The sequence below is a fragment of the Mytilinidion resinicola genome (assembly GCF_010093595.1).
Source record: "Mytilinidion resinicola strain CBS 304.34 unplaced genomic scaffold BDZ99scaffold_3, whole genome shotgun sequence".
Classification (NCBI taxonomy): Eukaryota; Fungi; Ascomycota; class Dothideomycetes; order Mytilinidiales; family Mytilinidiaceae; genus Mytilinidion; species Mytilinidion resinicola.
In genome coordinates this window covers 1808512-1828592 of record NW_022985439.1, presented here as the reverse complement: position 1 = coordinate 1828592, position 20081 = coordinate 1808512, and the positions used below count along the sequence as shown (strand labels likewise).

The following is a 20081-nucleotide window of genomic DNA, read 5'->3' as shown; positions in this document are numbered from 1 at the left end:
TTCAAGAGACGAAAAATCACAAAAACCGATGGCTGCCTTCGACAGTCAGCAACGACTTTATACATGCTATGCCGTCAATGAAACGGGAAGCAAAGGGCTATACGCTTAGCAATGTCACAGTTGCCATGGATGATGCGGTGGTAGATGTGTACGTCATTGGACCTGAGTATGCCCGCAAGCAAAAATTCGTTCTTCGCAATCCGGATATCAACTTCGAAGCTGTCATCGAAATATGTCACCCTCCTCACGATGAATTCGTATATGACTCTAATCACGATACGTGTCTGCTACTTGACACCCATGAAACCCTGGATATGGAGCTGGATCATCTAGAGTTGAAGGGCGCGTGCTTGAAAGTATGTCAGGCTACGAACTCCCCATCTGGGGTACGATGCGTTGAGTTATTGTACAATTGTCCGGTTCGTGTCTATGTCAGACTTTTTCAAAACACGCTCGCACCTTCATCCGATACTCTTCCTGTGCTTGAAGCAAGCTTACTGAAGCATTTTGAACTCACTGTTCAATATGGTAGGCGGAGCAGACCTTCTACATTTCAGATTCCTACTGATGAATGTTCAGACGACAGCCAGCTCAAAGTCAAACTACCAATAACACGAGAGCCTACCCATCTTGAGATGTATCAACCATTTTTCCTCCTCAAATATCCCATCATACTCCTGAGCGGTATCCTGGAGGTTGTTGCTATCGTCCTGATCATCCTAATCGCCAAAGATACCTTCGCCAAATCTTCAGCGATGACACGAACGGCCATGGTACTGATATGCTGCCGTCTGCTCCCACATCACTGGGGAATTCTTCCCAACTTGCATTTATTGTTTCTAAAGATTCTCCCAATACCCCTCTTCCTCGCTGCACGAGCCCGCGAACATCACTTCAGTCGCCTAGATAAGTTTTATATCGCTATGGATATAGGCGCCATACTCGCTTCCTTTTGCGGTATCTGTGTCCTCTATTGTATCTGGACGCCGCTAGCATACCGCGCTTACCTAGGCTCGTTGGGCTCACACTGGCCAACTTCACTCATGTCCACGAGCTTTGTTCGGCGGATGCAGGCGTTCGAAGAACGCATTTCAAGAATACGGTTCGTTCGGGAGATCTTTGGCTGCGGCTTCCTCGAAGAGAATGGCCTTAGGGGTAGAACGAATATAGATGCCATACACAAGTTCACGTGGAACATGTGCGAAGGTACATGGTGGTGGTTGCGTCTGTGGTATCAGGATCATAACTTTTTAGCTGTTGTTGAGACAGTGATGGAGTATGGGAGGGAGAAAACGTGACGGGTGGATACGGTTGCGCTGCACTGAGCATGGCGGACGGTGGCAATGGAGGATGTGGGTCTAAGTCATGTTTGTTCTCCCTATTTCGTTCTTTTTTTGTCGTTTTGTCTCATAAATCCGATGCATCCATACCATCATCGCAACTTGGAATCCCATCTCGAACCATGGTTCATGATATCTTCACCATCTCTCTCCGAAAAATATCCTACATTCAATACTCATCTTATCAAGGTATTGCGCGATTATTTAGGCAAACACGCGTCGACATTGACCTTGACATCTCTTAAACACGTCTTCCCGTCCTCGCAATCCCACGGCGCAGTCTTTCCACAGCTTTCGAACTGGCCAACGCAATCCGTAAACGGCAAAGTTCCTACACAGTTGACGAAATCTTTTGTTCTGTCACCAAAATTGACGAGGATGTTGCCGACCTTTTCGGCATCGGAGATGGCGCCTGTGATGGCGTTGGAGATAGAGTCGAGGAAATCTCGGGGGGCAATCTGGTGGACCTTTAGCGATTTTCTGGGCAATGGGCTTGTTGGGCGAGCATGCATACTTGGGGTATTGGCTTGGCTGATCCTACGTTGCTGACGGGAATAGCGATGGTGACTGCGGAGATGGCGAGTATGAGAAGGGAAGATGGAATGTGCATATTGGCTAGAATGGATCGCGACTCAATGGGATCTGGCAGTATTCTGTCCAAGGAATTTCTCGGTAATTAAGCAGGTATGGTATATATCTCTCTGTCGCTCAAGTCCGGTCTGACCTCTTTCTTGCGGGGCTTCCCTTCTTTTATGGGCCCTAGAGTTCAATTTGGCCCCAAACCTGGAAGCAATGTTTTGTACAGCTCTATCCTACTATCTGTTTCATTCATATCTATTTCTTGATGCCTTTTACAATCCTCTACGGTCATACCGTGGCGTTGGTTGGCCTCCGTTCTCCCAGACCTGCCTCCGGCGCGTTAAATTCTTGGCAGCGGCTCCTAGCAGGTGCGGAGGACCATTACAACGAACGTTCCCTTGAGTGGCGTAGTGTTCTGGAGCTGTTTGGTGAGGTCAGTATGTTTCTCGTTGCTGTGCCTCACCCGTGGACGGGGGTTGTTTGCGCCCCCGGCGCTTAACGAAGACCAACGACGGCCTAGGGCATCACTTCTCCGCAGGATCACCAACCTCACACATACATTTTAAAGACATTGTAGTCCAAGCTGGTTGCTAATGTACTAAGATAGTAATACCCATCCAAGTAAAACTACATATAAGCAAACAGCAAGTCAGTCGGGATCACCCTTCTCGAAGAGGCTCGCCAACACAAGCCGTAGCATATCGAGCGAACAACACTCCCCATCTTCGTGCTCCGAAACACCGGAACCCACCAAAAGCACCACCCCCGCTTCCCCTACTTCCCAAAAGACTTCGTCAGCCCATCGATAACATCATTATAGCCCCACGCAAACTTATGAAACCGCTTCACAAATCCCCACGCCTTGGCCACCTTGCCCTTCTCAGAACCGAACTCGTTCGGCTTCGTATACGGCTGGTCTTCCATGCCAGCGATATCCTTGGCGGTGATCACGTCCCAGTTGTGGCGGAGGCCCACCTCCATGTTGTATCCAACATCGACGTAGGTGTTGTAAGGGTGGGAGGGTTCGAACTGGGAACCGACTTCGAAGACGGATCCCTCGCCACTGCCGCTGTCGTAGGAGGGGGAACGGTGCAGGGGCTCCCAACCAGCGGGGGATCCAGCGGGAGAGGCACTGCGGGATCCAGCAAGAGAGGCAACGCGAGAGCCAGTGGGAGACGCAGCGTGGGACGCAGCGCGGGATCCAGCCGGAGAGACAATGCGGGACCCAGTGGGAGTCGCAGGACGGGACTCAACGCGAGAGGGAGTCCCGGATCCGCTAGGGTCTTCGACGTGAGTGCCAACCTGAGACGCAGCGCGTGACGCGGGACGAGAGTGAACTGGAGTGTCCCGGAAAAAGGAGTCATCTTTGAAATGACGTCCGATGCTCATACCAGTATCTTCAATATCGGGATATTCACCCAGCTCATGGTGAGCAGACTCGATATTTAATCCGTCTGAAACAAGGGTAGTGTTTAGAACGGACGATTTCGATGTGACACGACGATTGGCCTTAGGCTTCGGTAGAGGCTGGCCGTCTGCTTCTTCGATCTGCTCCAGAAGCTTTTTGATCACATAATCCGGGCCCGGGAAGTCAGCGCGCGGGGAGGTATCTTTATCAAAAAAGGAACCGACCGAGCACGACAGGACTAATTCATTCACCCCATTAGTCTCGAAGGCCGCAGCGTCATTGACCGCGACAGTGCCTAGGTCGGGCTCTGTTGGTGTAGTTTCAGAAGGAGAGTCAACTACCTCTTCGGCTGCCTCGGCGTACGGGGGAGGCGGGCATCCGAGACGAGCATCTGCAGTAGTAGGTGAGTGATGCTTATGTTGAGATGGTGGTACTCTTACTTACCATAGCGAGCGTGCGGGTATTGAGTACCCTTCATCTGACGGTTCCAGATCAAGACGCGCGAGCCCTTGGACTCGGGGGCCGACTTGAGACGAGCCAAGCGGCCATCGTCTTCCGCCACGAAGGCAAGAATGTCTGCGGTATCGTCAGGGGCATTGTTCTGCTCAAGTTCGGCAACTTTTCCGGTCTCTCCATTGACCTCCTCTGCCGTCGGAATATTGGTGGAAACAAGAGCGGCCGCCGCCTGTCCGTACACTTCTACTACAGTCGCGCTTTAATCAGTAGATGTTTGTAAGGAAGGAGGAAGGGTGGGGAGGTGGTTGTACTCACTGCTATCTTCCATGATCTTTGCACCATCTCCTTTGGCTTGGGGTGACTTCATGCTACGAGAAGGTTCTGAGTCTTCGGTAGATGTGGAGTCAGAGGAGTCTTCGTCACTGTCCTCTGCGTTGCTATCAGAACGCCAGTTGCAACAACGATCTCTTACTTGGTGATCGTTGACGGTATAGGTTTTGCCAACGTTGCCGAACGAAAGGGCAACACCGACACCGTTAACACTGGGAAGGAGACCGGAGACCTTCATCCCCACGGGGACAATGTAAAGACTCCAATGTAGGAGTAATGGCTGTTGTGGTGGGTGTGTTTGCCTGCGAGGTGTCAGTGTTGTGGAGTGCAAAGAAGCAGCTTCGAAGCACGCTCTGGGAGGTATTTATAGGGTCTGGCGGTCGGCCGCTGCTCTGATATGAGTGAATGATTCAAGGTCGCCGCACTATATACAAAACCCGGAAATAGGTCGACGTGCTTAACTACCTCGGAAAGCGGTAGAAAGGTACACATAGTCTGGAAACGTAGCCTATTAAGCCACCCCAGCCTCTATGTTCCCTAAATTTTCAAGTATTTGGACTCACTTTTATCCTCTTCTAATTTGCAAATCGCGGTTCAATACTTTGCCAGATGTAGTGCTCTGAATGGGCCGGGGTTAGCTTTAAGATACACCTTCGTTCGCATTCATATCCCGTCCTATAGCCAATACAAGATGCATTCTAAATTCCATCTAGTTTCTCTTATCCCTTGGCACCCTCCTAATTCACGAGCCCGCGCACTTAACATCCGTGGTCTCAATTTCAAGATACCTTCGGGAGTATCTCACATCTGCATCTCCATTCGCAATTAGATCCAGACCTATGATCGATCTACGAGTAGTTCTTAGATCGTCCATATTCGCCTCGTTTGATTACGCTCTCCTGATCTGCGGGCTCGCACTCTTCACATGTGATACATTTCATTTATGATACCTCTAGGGGCGTCTTATATGCGTACCTTTATCCACAGTTAGTTCTGGATCTATCGTCAATCCAGGGTGAGCTCTCGACTCGTCCTCTTTCACCTTCCCAATTCGCGGGCTCGCGTTTTATACACTCGTGACTTCACTCTTCTAGTACCCCAGGGGGTGTCTGATATGCATGCCCTTGTTCGCAATTAGTTGCAGAGCCATGCTTCGTCTACGATCATTTCTCGGTTCATCATGATTTGTCTCGTCTGGAAATAGTTTCCTATTTTGCTAGCTCAGGTTTCTTACATTCGTAACCTCGCAATCATGATGACTCTAGGGGTGTCTTCAACATATACCTGTACGCGCTGTACTGCATCGCTCCACTCAAATCACTCACCTCCCAATAAACCACCCCCTCTCACAACTTAAACACCAGCCCAGTATCCGGCCCAATCTTCCCCGTAGCCAATCCATCCCAACCCTTCGCCAAATCCTCCATCCCATCCCCCCACCTCAACTCTACCCCCGGAATCGCCCCCTCCCGCTTGAACCCCTCCCACGCCGCCTCCTCGTCATCCTGAAACCCCTGCTCCCCCATCGCCCGCGCCGCCTCTCGAATCGCCGACACATTCACCTGCCGCAGCCCCAGCGCCTGCCGCTTCCCCAACCCCGCGATGATCTCCTCGTTGGTCGTCACCTTTGATTCGCTGCCGACCCCTATATAGATGATGCTGGATACAGTGGGCGAGAGCGCCGCGTGCCAGCTCTCCGTAACGCCCTCGCGGGCACCAAAGTCCACAAGGGCGATCTTGGAGACGCCGGCGGCTGCGATGGCGGGCTTGGCGCTCTCGGCGTCGGAGTAGAGGAGCACGGCGTCGTAGAAGCCCGTCTTCTTCGTGAAGTCGAGGGAGAGCGGGGAGGAGACCCCCACGAGGAGCCTTGGCTGGGCGGCTTCGGGGCGGTTGTGGCGGACTTGGTGGGCGAAGCTGAGGGAGGTCTTGCCGGAGGCGGCGAGGACAATGACGGCAGCGTCGCTGATGTCGGCGTCGGAGGCGCTCCAGGAGGCGGAGCGGGCGCCGGCGGTGTCGACGCGTTTGGCGTCGTCCCAGGCGAGCACGTAGCCGTTTATGACGCTGCCGGTGTCGAAGAGGCGGCGCATTAGGGCGTCCCAGCCGAGGGAGTTGAGGTGAGCTGTGGAAGTGGAGGTGGGAGGGGGTAAGACGCTGTAGCGGTTGTAAATTGTCCAGGATTGCTGTCGGTGGGGGCTGGTGCAGATGATTGCTTTTGTAGTTTCGGCGGGCTTGACTTCGAGATCCTCGGGGAGCGTGCCGATGGGGATGAAGCCGTAGACTTGGTGGCCGGTGGGAAGGGAGGGAACGGTGCTGTCGATGATGGTGGCATAGCCCCAGCCGGCGATGCGGCCGTACTTGGTGGTGTCGCTGAATTCGGAGGGGATAGATTCGGGCAGGAGATGGATGCTCCACCAGCCACCTATGTGGCGGATGCGTGCATAGGTGATGTTGTTGATTGTGAGGGCGATGATGGAGGTTTGGATGCGGATAGAAGAGGAGGCTAAGGGGGGAAGGGGTAGGGCATTCGGCAGAGAGATGATATGTTGCTTTGTGTAATCCGCTTTGTCCAGGACTTGGATGATAGGAATGGAAGACATGATGGACGAAGAGATGTGGAATGGAATCGTGAGCAATATTTTCTCTGGGCTGTTTTGAGGCTGCCTGCTAAGGTGTTGAAGCCTATAGATTGCTGCTTTGACTCGCTGAACTGACGCAGTTTGAGTAGATCCAGCGAACTGTGGTATATAAAGAAACAGGCGGCAGCTTATGGGTGCAAGTTGCCGAGGCTTTGGAGAAACAATGAATGTAATGAGATGGGTGCGTTGCTGATATCGTGAAACCCGGCTTCCCCTCCTCTTTACGGGCATAGCAACAACCCAGCCACGCCCAGAGGAATCACGCCTTTACTTTACGCTAGCGTAAGCATTACTCCAGCCCTTCAATCGGCCAATAGACAGCAACGATGTGCATAGAAAGATGCTGGGTTCCAGTGAGACGACGACAGTGTATGTGGTGGCTTGGCCATCTCCCAATAGTCTGATCTGAAGGGGGGATCTGCACCTTTCTCGGATTATGTAAAGCGGTGCCTCTGAGATATCTACCGGATGTAGCATATAGTGTTATAGCAGTGTGGCAGCGAATAGTGGGGATGTATCTCGGGGATGCCGTGCACCCGTGGAGCCCCGAAGGATCAAGGCATCGTGCTATTCCCCCTTAGCGCTAGTCTCGCTTAGCTCTCCCCACGGAAAAGACCCAACTCCAAATCTTCCCGCACTCATCGATACACCCCTCCACATCGTCAACAAGAATCAGAAGAGATTGACCACCTCTCGCACTAGCCATGCGTGAGTATCGTCCTTCCGATGACCAGGCTCTCGAGTCTCGGCTACCCGTTCTCCGCTGACCACTCTCGTCCGCACAGCTCCCAAGTTCGATCCCAATGAAATCAAGGTCATCCACCTCCGTGCCACCGGAGGTGAGGTCGGCGCTTCCTCTGCCTTGGCCCCCAAGATTGGTGTATGTGGTATCCACACTGTTGCGGTCAATCTTGGCTCGCCATGCTGACAATCGCAGCCTCTTGGTCTCTCTCCCAAGAAGGTCGGAGAAGACATCGCGAAGGCGACTGGTGACTGGAAGGGACTCGTAAGTCTACACGCAGTATTCCCGACGGCAGTGGTCTAACAGCAGACTTTTAGCGCGTCACTGTGAAGCTCACCATCCAGAACCGTCAAGCCGCCGTCTCGGTCGTCCCATCCGCTTCGTCCCTGGTCATCAAGGCCCTCAAGGAGCCCCCGCGCGACAGGAAGAAGGAGAAGAACATCAAACACACCAAGTCCATCCCACTCGACGAGATCATCGAGATCGCCCGCACCATGCGCTTCAAGTCGATGGCCAAGGACCTCAAGGGCACTGTCAAGGAGATCGTAGGCACTGCATACAGCACCGGCTGCCAGATTGATGGAAGGAGCCCCAAGGATATCTCGGACGACATTGAGTCTGGCGAGATTGAGATCCCTGAGGAGTAGATATTCCGAAAAGAACGACTTGACAAAACTCAATTTCCACCTCAAAATGCACGAGGATCACGGCTGGGGATTGCGAAGGCTGGTTTGGAATGCTGCAAAGGATATCCGGGATCACGAAACCAAGTGCTGGCCGGGTCAGGCGCACGAGTAGGAAACTATGCCGAAATATGATACCCACATGAGGGACAAACAAACTCTTAGGCTTTGCTTCAAGTGTACTGTGTGAATCAAGCCGTTCCTTCAACGCATCTAATGAATATATGTATTTTCACGTGACCGCTAACCCCATTGGTTGAGCGCCGTAAGAGAGTCCGGGCATCCGTCAGACCTTCCCCTGCGGCTCTTTTGCGACCAATTCATGGCCATGCCCTAAAAAACACCATCTCGACCTGTAGCATGCCTACAGGTAGCATCAAGCGCAACGACGACCTCCCGCGATTCTACACGCCCGTCAAGTCCCGCCATGGCGATTCGTCGTACAGATGGCCCCTGCGGCGTTCTCGCACCTTAGCTATCCTCGGCGTTCTCCTGCTGTACCTCTTGTATAGGAATCTCTGGTCTTCGTCCTCCGATAGCGACTATGCCCCCGATGGCACAAAATGGTCCCAATATGCGTACAGTCTCTATGCGACCGACGGCGCCGCCCTCTGCCATTGCGTCCTCGTCTTCGACGCCCTGAAGCGATTCGGAAGCAAAGCAGACCGCGTACTATTCTACCCTGAGTACTGGGACACGGAAGTATACAATTCGCGGGATCGTGATAGCCAGTTGCTGGTCATGGCGCGGGATGTATACAAAGTCAAGCTGCAGCCCGTGAAGCTGCTGAGCGTAGAAGCATTAAAAGAAGCCAGTACGTACCTACATTCCAACCCTCCCCACACCCAAACCCAGCATACTAACCCTCCTAGACGTCCCCAAAACCACCTGGGACAACTCCGTCACCAAATTCCTCGCCTTCGGCCTGACCCAATACAAGCGCGTCCTCCACCTCGACTCCGACATCACCCTGCTCCAGCCCCTCGACGAGCTCTTCCTGCTCCCGCCCACGCCCATCGCCATGCCCCGCGCCTACTGGACCGTCTACAAGCCCTGGCCGCTGACGTCGCTGCTCATGCTGCTGACGCCCAACGCTCGCGAGCTCGACGCGTTCAAGGCGCTCATCGCCGCCGGCGCCGCCGCCGACGTCGTCACGGCCCGCCGCTACGACATGGACCTCGTCAACGACCGCTTCGGCGACTCGGCGCTCGTGCTGCCGCACCGGCCGTACGCGCTGCTGAGCGGCGAGTTCCGCGCGCACAACCACTCGCGCTACCTGGGCAACGGCTACGAGGCGTGGGACGCGGATGCGGCGCTGCGGGAGGCGAAGCTGGTGCATTTCTCCGACTGGCCGCTGCCGAAGCCGTGGGTTATGTGGCCGCTGGACGGGCTGGCGGCGATGCAGCCGGATTGTGGGGGGAGTCATGAGGGGACTTGTAGAGACAGGGTGGTGTGGAAGGAGTTGTATGATGGGTTTAGGCAGAGGAGGAGGGATGTGTGTCGGTTGCTGAGTGTGCCGGCGCCGGAGTGGGCGAGTATTGTTGGGCAGAAGGAGGGTGAGAAGGGGAATGCGACGGAGGTGGAGGCGAAGGGGGTTGTGGTGGAAGACAAGGGGGCGGAGGTGGAGGCTAAAGGTATTGAGACGGAGGAGAAAAGCACTGTCGTGGAGGAGAAAGGGGTATAGTGAGGTCCTGTAGTATATCGGTATTTAGACCTGTGTAAATGGCAACGGTTACGACTCAGGGCTCCTTCCCAATGTAAAGTGATGTTGAACTCTTTTCTATTATATCTTCAATAATCCCGAGTCATCCTTCTTGGTCTACAAGAATCCAGCCATCAACCCCAAGGCAGCCAGAGTCCAGTCCCAACACCAAGCCGCTCCCAGATCCATTGTCACAGCTCCCGCAGTGTACATAACTGACGCACCGGCAGAACTAGGCAGAGTCCCACCCGGCGCTGTCCCCGTCGTATCTGGTACCGTCTGACTAGGACTAAGCTGAGTGCCACTCTGCACCAAACCCGTCGTCTCTGTTGCGGTCGGACTCGGGCCGCTCGCAGTCCCACTCTGCACTAAATTCGTCGACGGCGCCATCTGGCTAGGAGTAGGCAACCTGCTCACGCTCGCGTTCGCCCCCAACCCATCATCATGCGGATACGGATCCGCATAGTGCAAGCTTCCATCAACCCTCCCCCATACGCTCATCACCTTCTCCAACACTCCGTTTCCCGCAGCACACTTCGCATTCGTATTAGGCGCGGGCCACGCCTTCGCATCCATCGGAGACAACGGCCCGGGGTACGAGCTACTAAACCACAGATTCGTCGTATCAACCGCGTAATTCGCGTACCCGGTTTTCTTGGCGACGAGTTCGAATATGTTGGCGCCGCAGTCCCAGCGGCCGAGGGAAGGGAGGTCGAAGTTCGCTTCCAGAGACGAGAGGGCGCTGTAGTGGGTATAGAACGTATTGTCCATTAACCCTTTTAATGACTCCGGCACCGCGCCGCCGAGTAAGAGCGAGAAAACCTTGTTAGGCGTCTCGTAGTGCTCATTCTCATCGAAAGTAAGGAGGACAAGCGTGTCGTTCATGAAATACGCGTTGTTAAGAAGAGGTTCCAGGAAGCTTCGTGCCCACAGTCCCGCAGTGGTAATGGAAGTATCATGCCCGTCATTCGTCATGTTCGGGGTCACAAACGCCCACTGCGGGAGCGTCCCGGCCGCGAGGTCTGCAGCGAAAGACGTGAAGCTCTTCATCAAGGACAGCCGCGTCGCGTTCTGCGTCACAGACTCAAATAGCACGAGTGGGTTGTGCTTCCGCACGTAGGCGTTCGCGCCGGTGTGCTGGTTGTTGTACTCGATGCCCTTGAAGCCTGCGTATGGCATGTCTTCTTGGTACTCGCCCCACGCGATCCCCTTGGTGTCGAGGAGATCGGCGACGATGGGGATGTTGGAGGGGACGGAGATATAGTCGTCGCTGTCGAGGCCGAAGTGGTCACCCGAGACGGCGGCGAGGTAGTTGGGCTGGGAGGGGTGGGTGAGGGCCCAGTAATTTGTGAGAGAGATGCCGTGGGTGGAGAGCCAGGCGATGTTGGGGTCACCGGCGGCGAGGGCGAAGTCGGTGTTTTCGAGCCATATTTGGATGAAGCGGTTGTAGGCATGGCCTTGGATGTTTGAGATGGGGGAGAGGGTGGGTTGGGTGGTGGAGGCGGCGGGGACTGGGGAAGAGGGGGGCTGGATGGTTGAATTTATGGAGGGAGCGATGAATGGACTCAATGGGATGAGGTTTCGAAAATAGGAAAGCATGACGAGGAATAGGGAGAGACCACTTTGAAACCTCCTCCGACCTTTCTAAAAGTTTAATAATACCGCACTCGGGGTCATTGAAGCTGTGGTGTCTAGATTTGATTGAGACTGTCCGGAGACAAATTGAGCGTAGCATTCTACGCGGCTTTAGTTGAACCATAGTCGCCACTTGAGCAAGCCTATTAGGCTTCTAGCTTCTCAGAGAGCGGAGAAGATGCACGTGTGTAGATGACGCCACGCATCACCAAAGCAGAGTAGTGGAGGGGAGGATAGAATACGGTCTAGTCCGTACTTGGGAAGGCGTGCTGGCGGTTTAGATGGATAGATTACGCCAACGTCTCATCTTTTCATCCTTCACTTTTCTCTCCATCATTACACATACAGACCCGTGAACTTCCCTAGTATACCCTCACACTATGGAATAAGGATCAGCTGCTGCTAGTTTGCTCCTCTTATCGTAGCAAGCTTTCAAAGCAAACGTGGAGGTCCAGCCTACTTCATGGGTCAGACCAGCATCAAGGCGCATGGCCTGGATACTTCTACAGTCTACTGGGTATTTGAAAAGGCCGCAAGAAACAAAGTAGTGGCAAGAAATTGTAGTAATATACATAACATCAAGACCAGGCAGCGTAGAGTTGTTCTATGTAACATAAACTTCTACCACAGCTGCCTTTCAGATCTTTGAACTCGTCTGTTCTTCCAGATGAATATCCCTCATTGCTGAGACTGATGTGAGTACCAGAATTGTCAGTAGGTTACGAGTAAGAGGTGGCAGCCGCTCGTTTTCTGTCTCCTATAACGAAAGACTCAAACTATGAGGCCCCCTTTTCCGAAAGTCAAAGATCTATATCACATTCATACTTCCTCAAAAGACCTTTTGCACGTCTCCAAGTGGTAGAGAATGTGTAAGAGAACAAGGCCATAGTGAATCTCAACGTCTAGTCGCTTTGGTTGTGATGTTCACCAGCGGATGGGAATCGCTTGGCGCTAATCAGGTTTGGGCCGTACAATAGGCATTTTCCTCTTCACTCCAATTTGTATTGTGGCATTTCTTCAATAGACATTGCATTCTCTCTTTTAAAAGCTCAATACTTCCAGCTGTCCCTGAACCTTTCTCTATACACTTTGCTCGTCGCACTCGCTGAAAGATAACTTCGATCCCCTTATGACGCACTTATTGCGCTACCCACCAGATCAAGACATCGATTCACTGTACTCTCTTGGCATCCCTCTCCACCGCCGTTGCTCAAAGTACGCGCTCAGGAACGACATCGATTGTCACGTTGGCCATAAACGCACCGCACTCGTCGCACTCCCAGCAGATCAAGCCTTCGATCCACCACATCCAAACACACCTCCAGGCCTCGAGAAAAGCAGCCCACACGCCTTGATAGCCTCTCTCTCCGCTATTCTAAGTCTTCGCACACGCTCAAGAACAACTTCGCTTATCGTGTTTGCCATACACTCACCGCACTCGTCGCACTCTCCAGCAGACCAAGCCACCGATCATCCAAATCCAAGCACACCGCGCAAAGACGAGCGCAAACACTCCACAGTCTCTCTTCAAAAGTTTCTAAACAACTACACCGACCTTACTCCACCGGCCCCTCAACCTATCCCTACGCATACACAAAGCATGGCTTCTGGACAAAAGCGCGCCCGCGATCAGGACGACGTCGATCAGGGAGTCAGCAAGAAGGCTCGCGTCGGCGAAGGATCTCTCATACCAACCAATACTCAAACAACTACCACGTCTCGCGGCAAAAAGCGCACCGCCGACGAGCAGAACGACGACCAGGCCTCCAGAAAGAAGCGACGCACCACCAAGACGACACCCGAAGAAGTTGCCCCATTCAGGTTTAAGGACCTTCCGGCGGAATTACGAAACAAAGTGTATGGACACGTCCTCCAAACCGACAAACCCATGCGACCCAAGCTGCGAGATGAGAAGTGGGAGCGGTTCGACCGTTTCAACATTCTCGAAGTAGACAAACAACTACATAACGAGGCAAAGCACATTCTACACGCTGAGTGCACGCTGGCCCTGACTGTGGAGCACATGAAGGGCCTTCCAGAAGAAATATCACGTATAAGAAGCGACGCACGCGACTTCGAGCATGTTAAATACAGCCATAGGTACGACCGAAGCAAAGCGAATATGAGGATCCCATTCTATGAGTCCTTCATGATCACGCGGCATCTGAAGGAATTTATCCTGAAAGCGTGCCCCTCCAACAACCCCGAGTCCCTCCACCGTCGCTCCACGCGGCTGAAAGAGCAAGGCAAACAACGCTCTTTCGTCAAAACTTTCTGGCAGCGCCAGCGCAACTCTGTCCGGAAATGCGCCGAAGAAGCCCATGAGGCCATGCGGGCAAAACGGGACTTCTGCGTTGATTTGCACATGATTAACCACGAGACGTTGGAATGGAGGCGCGAGAACTTGGTCCCGGACATGATACCCATGCTAAAGTTGGCCACAGAGCATGGCTGGACGGTCACGTTGAATGTTGGCGAAAAAGAGCACAAAGCGTGGGTTCGTAGGAAGTGTACGGCGGCTGGTATTGACAAGAAGCACCTGAGGCTTTATTCTTGGGCACCTGATCGGTATATGTAAAATTAGTCTATTTGTTCTACGCGTCTGCCTGCTACGACGCAGTGTTGAATCGATTCTCATAACTCTTCAATAGTGGAAAAATGACGCGAAAAATAGCTTGATTTGCGGCGCGTGTAACAGTGTCTTCAATCAAAGCTACAAATTGACCCACCCTATGGATTGAACGTCAGGACTTGAAGAACTGCATGTGCAGATATACCTGGAAGACACCCTAGGAGGTATCAGGAATAAGAATCTATAGATGTCAAAGGCGTGAGCCCGTCAATTAGGAGGCCATACTCTTTACATCCGTAGACTCGGAATTATGATACCCCCGGGGGCGTCTTCCATGTATACCTGTACCCGCAGTTGTCCAGGTATTTACGCCTAGATCGCGATAGGTCGTTAATTTTTCCTGTTTTTGTATGAAATATGACACCCTCCTAATTCATACGCTCACACTCTTTACATCCGTCGACTCACATTCCTGATACCTCTGGGGGTGTCTTCCATGCATACCTGCACCCGCAATTCTTCAGGTGCTTAGGCCTAGATCACGACAGGTTGTTAATCTGTCCTGTTTTTGTAGGATATATGAGCGGCAGCAGATCGCATCCTCACACACCCCCCATCTCCCTATCCTCCTTCTCCCGAACTACTTCTCCCCCTACCCCTTCCAGAATCTCCCTCACCCGCGCCAGAACCTCCGCCTCCATCCCCCTCCCCACATCCCCCGCCCGCGCATTCAACCACCCCACGTCTAGCTCCCCCAATCCCCCGTTCGTGACCGTGGCCTCCGAGTCCCGCACCTGCGCGCCCGCGATCGCCCCAGCTGGTCCGCCTCCTGCAGCTCCTAGCAGCGCCGCCGCCTCAGCGCCCGTCATCTCGCGCGACGCGGCTTTTGCGTTGGTGGGGGGGATGATACCGGCGGCCTCGAGGGCGCGGGCTTGGTCGGTGAGTTGGGCAGATATCTGGGTTATGAGGGTGAAGAAGGCGCGGGTGGAGGTTTGGAAGGTTGCTTTGTGGGCGGCGAGGGAGGCGGGGGCGGTGTTGTTGGAGGAAGAGGAGGAGGAGTTGGTGAGGGCGCGGATGGCGCTGCTGGCGTTGATGAGGATTTGGGGGATCTGCGCGTTGATGGCGCTGAGTTCTTGGATGCGCTGCTCGGCGCGGGTTTTGGGCGTGTCGGCCATGGTGGTGGGAGGTGGTGGAGGGTTGAGGGTTGTTCGTGGGTAGTTAGGTAGTTGCTCAGCAATTACTCTGCCCGTGTGCACCTGTCTGCCACCGTTTGAGGTGCTTCAACGAGTTTCCACATAGCCCAAGGTGAAGCGTTTCTGTCTCCTTTCAGTTCCTAGTGGCGCGGTGCGCGGTGCGGGCGGAGGTGCCATAGGGCTGACATCTTGGCGCAGCTCCCCGGCCCACATCACTTCCTCATTCACTGCAACCACCACCTGCGAGACGAGATCACCGTTTGCCTGCGCCACACGATATCCTCGCCATCTACCATCAGCTCTCCTACTGCTCGCCCCACCTCTACAACGCCGACTCCCGAATCCCTACTCGCGAAAGCCCTCCGCCGATGGAAGCTTCCTGTTCACCATCTGCGACGTGGTGAGAAAGAAGCACCGACACACCCTCCACCTTCTCGAAACACCTCCTCAAATGTCGGGACAGCCTTCTGGACCAGGCGGGCCTGGTTCTAGGAGCGTCAGTATCAGCAATGGGCCTGGAGGGCCTCCGAGTGCGGGAATGCCGCCCCAGCAGCATATGCAGGCGCAACAGAATCCTGTTGGAGGCCCGGCAGGCGCACAGCCAGGCAACCAGTCGCAGCAGAATCTCAACCAAATTGTAGGTAGAAACGACTCTCATGCTCCCGTTTATCTTGCTTCTGCGCCACCGTGTAACCCAATGGACCACCCACCGAAAATCACACCACGCTGGACAGGTTGGGACCGTTCTTTTCCTCCTGAACAGAAAGGCTCCTTGTTTGAGAAGCACGGCCTTGCAAAGCCCAGAGCCGAGAATGTGCTTCAACCACCGCCGACCAACAATCCAACCGCGCCCAATTGGCCAGCCACGGCGTCCCCACATTCGAACAGTCATGGCCCGGCCTCTGTAATGGGAGGTGGTTCTTTTGGGTCGTCGAGGTTCGTTCCGGCACGACTGAACAACGGACGAGAGCTTGTTACTGACGAGCCCGCGCCCAACAGTCCAATCGTCCCCAGGCCAACCCCGCGGCTGAATGGGCTACACGGACCCATCGACGGAACCAAATTGGTATGTATAAGAGAGCAGACCTGCTCGTCCCGGCGAGGGCAGCTTCAAAGCCACTCACCCCTGCCTGCCATGCCGGCTACTCCATGGCAGTGCTCCATGGAGATTTTGGATACCCGCGGCCAAGATGCTGCCAAGGAATAGCTACCGTCCGCGATGCTGTATTTGATCGCAATTTGTTGTAAGAAGGCTAACTCAGTGGTGTCGCAGGTTCTTGAGTACCTCAGCAAGAAGGGGTACAACCGTACGGAGGCGATGCTTCGGAAAGAGTCTGCACATCAGGACGCAGATGGCCGCCCCATTGTCACTCGAGTTGAGGAATCTGGAGGACCCAAGTACACCACGGCCTTTGGCGTATTGCGTACTTATATTGAGGACAGTCTGGACCTCTACAAGCCTGAGCTCCGTAGACTGCAATGGCCTGTCTTCGTCTACTCTTACTTGGACCTGATCAGAGATCACTACATACGAGAAGGCGAACAATTCTTCACCAAGTTCAAGGAGCCATTCAGCCGAGAGCATGAAGACGACCTGCGTGCTTTATCCGCAGTCAAACTACCCCAGCATCTCACGGAGAGCCACATCGCGAAGGTGTATCTAGAGAACAAGTACCGCTTGACGCTGAGCATCATGGCATTCAACAACCTCATGCAATTCCTCGAATCAAAGAACCCCGAAGGAGGGGCTGTAGTGGCGGAAATCATGAATATCCACATGGAACTGCACACGGTAGACCGAGCGGCTGCGGGAGCCGAGCGCAGCATTGCTGCGATTATCGCACGCGGCGCTGTCCATGAAGATATGCCTGCTGAAGATGAAGGCATTCCCGGGCACAATCCTGGTTCCGCAAACACCGATCGCAACGCGCCTAATGTCCTTGCCAAGCTCAATCTTGGACCGATGCCCACGGAAGCAGAGCTGCAGGAAGATGTGCGCGCGGAGCTTTCATACAGAGACGCCAAGAATCCGCCACAGCCGGGCCAGCATTCACTGGTAGACGAATTTGAACAGATTATTAAGCGAGAGCCGACTGAGGACGGGCCAACTCGCGAAGTCGTTCCTTTTCCACCGTCACTTGCCCGGGACGTCGCCATGGAAGTACAGAAAGTGGTAGAGCACCGTGATCGCTTCAGGATTACCGGCAGGACTGGCGGAGTTGGGCCAGGACTAACCGTGTCAATGTACACGTTCCATAACACCCATGACAGGTTAGTAGTACTCTTGATGAGACGCGTCAATTTGTGCCTTTGAGCATCGCTAATGCTTAGTCAGTATCAACTGTCTCGATTTCTCTGGCGATAATGAGCTCGTCGCAGCCGGAATGGCAGAGTCGTACATTCGCGTCTGGTCGATGGACGGCTCAGCCCTTCCCCCTTCACCGCATGACTCGAGCTCGGACCGACCTCAGTCTTCACGTCGCCTAATAGGACACTCCGGGCCCGTATACGCAGTTTCCTTCTCTCCCTCTATTGCCTCTCCCGATCCCGATGGGCCGTCGACCGCATCACAGTACCTCCTCTCCTGCTCCGCCGACAAAACCGTCCGCTTGTGGTCTCTTGAGACCTGGACATGCCTCGTTGCATATCGAAGCCACGACAACCCCATATGGGACGTTACATGGGGGCCCCAAGGCCACTACTTCCTGACTGGGTCGGGCGACCGCACCGCTCGTCTTTGGAGCACCGATCATATCGAGCCTCTGAAGATGTACGTTGGACATGACAACGATGTGGATTGTGTTTCCTTCCATCCAAACAACCTATACGTCTTCACGGGATCTTGCGACAAGAGCGTCCGAATGTGGCACATATCTACCGGTAACGCTTTGCGACTCTTCACCGGACACACTAGCAACGTCACCGCCATAGCCTGCTCTCCAGATGGCAAGACGCTTGCGTCTGCCGACGACACTGGCGCTATACTTCTCTGGGACTTGGAAAAGGGCCGTCGTAAGAAGCGCATGCGCGGACACGGCAAAGGTGGCATCTGGTCACTCTCCTGGTCCGTCGAGTCGACGGTCTTGGTATCTGGTGGCGCCGATGGCACAGTCCGCGTCTGGGACGTCCTCCTCGAGACGTCGGACAGCTCTGGAAAGGTGGTTGCTGAGGGCGGCGCTGGTGCCAAGATCGACGCTGGCAAAGCCGGCGCGGGTGCCGTCGTCAAGGCAGGCGGTAAGGCAAAGGATATTGGCATCACCGCTGATCAGATATCGGCCTTCCCCACCAAGAAGAGCCCGGTCTACAAGGTGCAGTTCACGAGGATGAATCTGGTGCTGGCTGGTGGTGCCTACATGCCTTGATTAGGCTCTACAGGGGCTGGCTTTCGTACTTTTGTAACATTTGCTCCTCTTTTTGACAAAGGCATAACTGCAGGTGTTAAGGTAGGCAAAAGGACAGCGTGCGGGACGGAGTTTGCGGAGCTTTCTGGATTGGCAGTAGGATTGGGGCAGGCCGTCTTTTTCGTAGTATCGAGCCATAATCCCAAATAAAGATACCCTACACCCCCTCCTAAGTCACGGGCTCGCGTTCTTTGCATTTGGGATTCCTGCTTGTATGATACCTCTTGGGGTATCTTGGGTATATATACCTGTATGCGTAGAGCTCGGCATCCCTTACGCCTGAGTCACGGCGTAGTCTAAGATTCCTTAGTTCTGTTAGCCCGCTCTAATGTACCGGCGCACGCCTTTTGCATCCGTAATCTCTCTCCTATGATACGTCCACAGGTGTCTTACACGTCTACGTGTAGCTGCAGTTCCTGAGATGCCCAGGCCTAGAGTGCGATAGGTCGTTAACTTGTCCTGGTTTTTTGTAGAATATCCTAGACCCTTCTGGTTCATGATAGCTGTGCACGCACACTCAGTTACGTTCCTGACGTCTGATCTACAGGGTGAGGTAATCTGTATCTTTTATTGAAGAGACAGACTATTACAAAGGGGGTTTGTGGCTGATTGGTATGATTCAAACGTCATTCACGAAGATTAGGATCCAGGTTAAAAGATAAAGTCTCGTGAGCACTTGAGGTAGTTACAGTAACTCGTCGTTAAGATCCGTACTCTCTCTCTTGCCACTGCTTGTGGTGCCTCATGGTGACTTATTAGAGATGGAAATTCAGTAGTTTGACCAACTGGTGAACTCGGGAGACGATGGCACAGGAGAGTACACAGATTGACCTGTTTTCCCCCGACTTTTATTGATGCATTGAAGCCGTAACAGTAATAACAGAAGAGGGTACGGATGTCTATAATGAGACACTGTAGACTTCTAAAGCATGTTGGTGTCGAGGGGCGTCTTGTTGTTGTTTAAGAGCCCCACCATAGTATGTTACAGTAAGTATAACGTAATCCACAAGTTAGTGGCCCGCACAAGCTAGTGGCCCACCCAACCACGCTACCGAGGCCAAATATTCCGAATTACTCCACCACGAACAAATATATTTGATGCAGCTATATACTAGCTAGCTGCCTGCCGCCTAGGGCACGTACGTGCATTGTGTTCTGTTGATTCGCACATGCTGCACCTAGGTTTTGCTCGCTGTGGCCGCTCGGCCGGTGGCTCTGCTGCCTCCTCTGCTGCCCCTTCCTGTACAGGTTGTGCACGATCGGCTGCTTCTTCACCTGATAGAATACCCTTTCTAGCTATATACGTGCGCTTCCTTGCCTTCTTTTGTTTCTGGCGCTGATTCTCTATGCGCAGCTTCTCATTTTCGCTTGCAAGCAGCACGGCGTTTGACATTGCTGTTTCGC

The 20081-nt window shown here is 53.7% G+C and overlaps 9 protein-coding genes across 9 annotated transcripts; 5 read left to right on the top strand and 4 right to left on the bottom strand.

The window, feature by feature from the left end:
* Positions 1 to 68: 68 nt before the first annotated feature.
* Positions 69 to 1298, top strand: BDZ99DRAFT_515904 (uncharacterized protein; the record flags this gene model as incomplete). Its single annotated transcript, XM_033725017.1, has 2 exons — positions 69 to 528; positions 580 to 1298. 2 exons carry the CDS (start codon positions 69 to 71, stop codon positions 1296 to 1298), a joined length of 1179 nt encoding a protein of 392 aa, XP_033582118.1.
* A 141-nt stretch (positions 1299 to 1439) lies between these two features.
* On the bottom strand, positions 1440 to 2041 carry BDZ99DRAFT_191420 (uncharacterized protein). Its single transcript, XM_033713147.1, has 3 exons — positions 1855 to 2041; positions 1730 to 1798; positions 1440 to 1671 (listed from the first exon to the last, which is right to left on the bottom strand). The coding sequence occupies exons 1-3, from the start codon at positions 1948 to 1950 to the stop codon at positions 1582 to 1584; spliced, it is 255 nt and encodes an 84-aa protein (XP_033582117.1). The 5' UTR covers positions 1951 to 2041; the 3' UTR covers positions 1440 to 1581.
* A 652-nt stretch (positions 2042 to 2693) lies between these two features.
* BDZ99DRAFT_567046 (uncharacterized protein) lies at positions 2694 to 6710 on the bottom strand (the record flags this gene model as incomplete). The annotated part of the gene is made up of 4 exons (XM_033727650.1): positions 2694 to 3718; positions 3772 to 4029; positions 4099 to 4415; positions 5464 to 6710. 4 exons carry the CDS (start codon positions 6708 to 6710, stop codon positions 2694 to 2696), a joined length of 2847 nt encoding a protein of 948 aa, XP_033582116.1.
* Positions 6711 to 7411: 701 nt separating this feature from the next.
* On the top strand, positions 7412 to 8325 carry BDZ99DRAFT_506387 (uncharacterized protein). Its single transcript, XM_033724172.1, has 4 exons — positions 7412 to 7457; positions 7535 to 7629; positions 7687 to 7755; positions 7809 to 8325. Exons 1-4 carry the CDS (start codon positions 7454 to 7456, stop codon positions 8136 to 8138), a joined length of 498 nt encoding a protein of 165 aa, XP_033582115.1. The 5' UTR covers positions 7412 to 7453; the 3' UTR covers positions 8139 to 8325.
* Positions 8326 to 8476: 151 nt separating this feature from the next.
* Positions 8477 to 9904, top strand: BDZ99DRAFT_567044 (nucleotide-diphospho-sugar transferase). The gene is made up of 2 exons (XM_033727649.1): positions 8477 to 8988; positions 9047 to 9904. Exons 1-2 carry the CDS (start codon positions 8535 to 8537, stop codon positions 9856 to 9858), a joined length of 1266 nt encoding a protein of 421 aa, XP_033582114.1. The 5' UTR covers positions 8477 to 8534; the 3' UTR covers positions 9859 to 9904.
* Positions 9905 to 9936: 32 nt separating this feature from the next.
* On the bottom strand, positions 9937 to 11475 carry BDZ99DRAFT_435326 (phosphoesterase-domain-containing protein; the record flags this gene model as incomplete). Its single annotated transcript, XM_033717481.1, has 1 exon — positions 9937 to 11475. The coding sequence occupies one exon, from the start codon at positions 11473 to 11475 to the stop codon at positions 9994 to 9996; it is 1482 nt and encodes a 493-aa protein (XP_033582113.1). The 3' UTR covers positions 9937 to 9993.
* A 2098-nt stretch (positions 11476 to 13573) lies between these two features.
* Positions 13574 to 14281, top strand: BDZ99DRAFT_459086 (uncharacterized protein). The gene is made up of 2 exons (XM_033719080.1): positions 13574 to 14072; positions 14241 to 14281. Exons 1-2 carry the CDS (start codon positions 13634 to 13636, stop codon positions 14264 to 14266), a joined length of 465 nt encoding a protein of 154 aa, XP_033582112.1. The 5' UTR covers positions 13574 to 13633; the 3' UTR covers positions 14267 to 14281.
* Positions 14282 to 14685: 404 nt separating this feature from the next.
* BDZ99DRAFT_515897 (uncharacterized protein) lies at positions 14686 to 15258 on the bottom strand (the record flags this gene model as incomplete). Its single annotated transcript, XM_033725016.1, has 1 exon — positions 14686 to 15258. One exon carries the CDS (start codon positions 15256 to 15258, stop codon positions 14686 to 14688), a length of 573 nt encoding a protein of 190 aa, XP_033582111.1.
* Positions 15259 to 15517: 259 nt separating this feature from the next.
* On the top strand, positions 15518 to 19087 carry BDZ99DRAFT_494985 (transcription initiation factor TFIID, subunit TAF5). Its single transcript, XM_033723342.1, has 3 exons — positions 15518 to 15913; positions 16550 to 17547; positions 17612 to 19087. Exons 1-3 carry the CDS (start codon positions 15728 to 15730, stop codon positions 18636 to 18638), a joined length of 2211 nt encoding a protein of 736 aa, XP_033582110.1. The 5' UTR covers positions 15518 to 15727; the 3' UTR covers positions 18639 to 19087.
* The last annotated feature ends 994 nt before the right edge of the window (positions 19088 to 20081 follow it).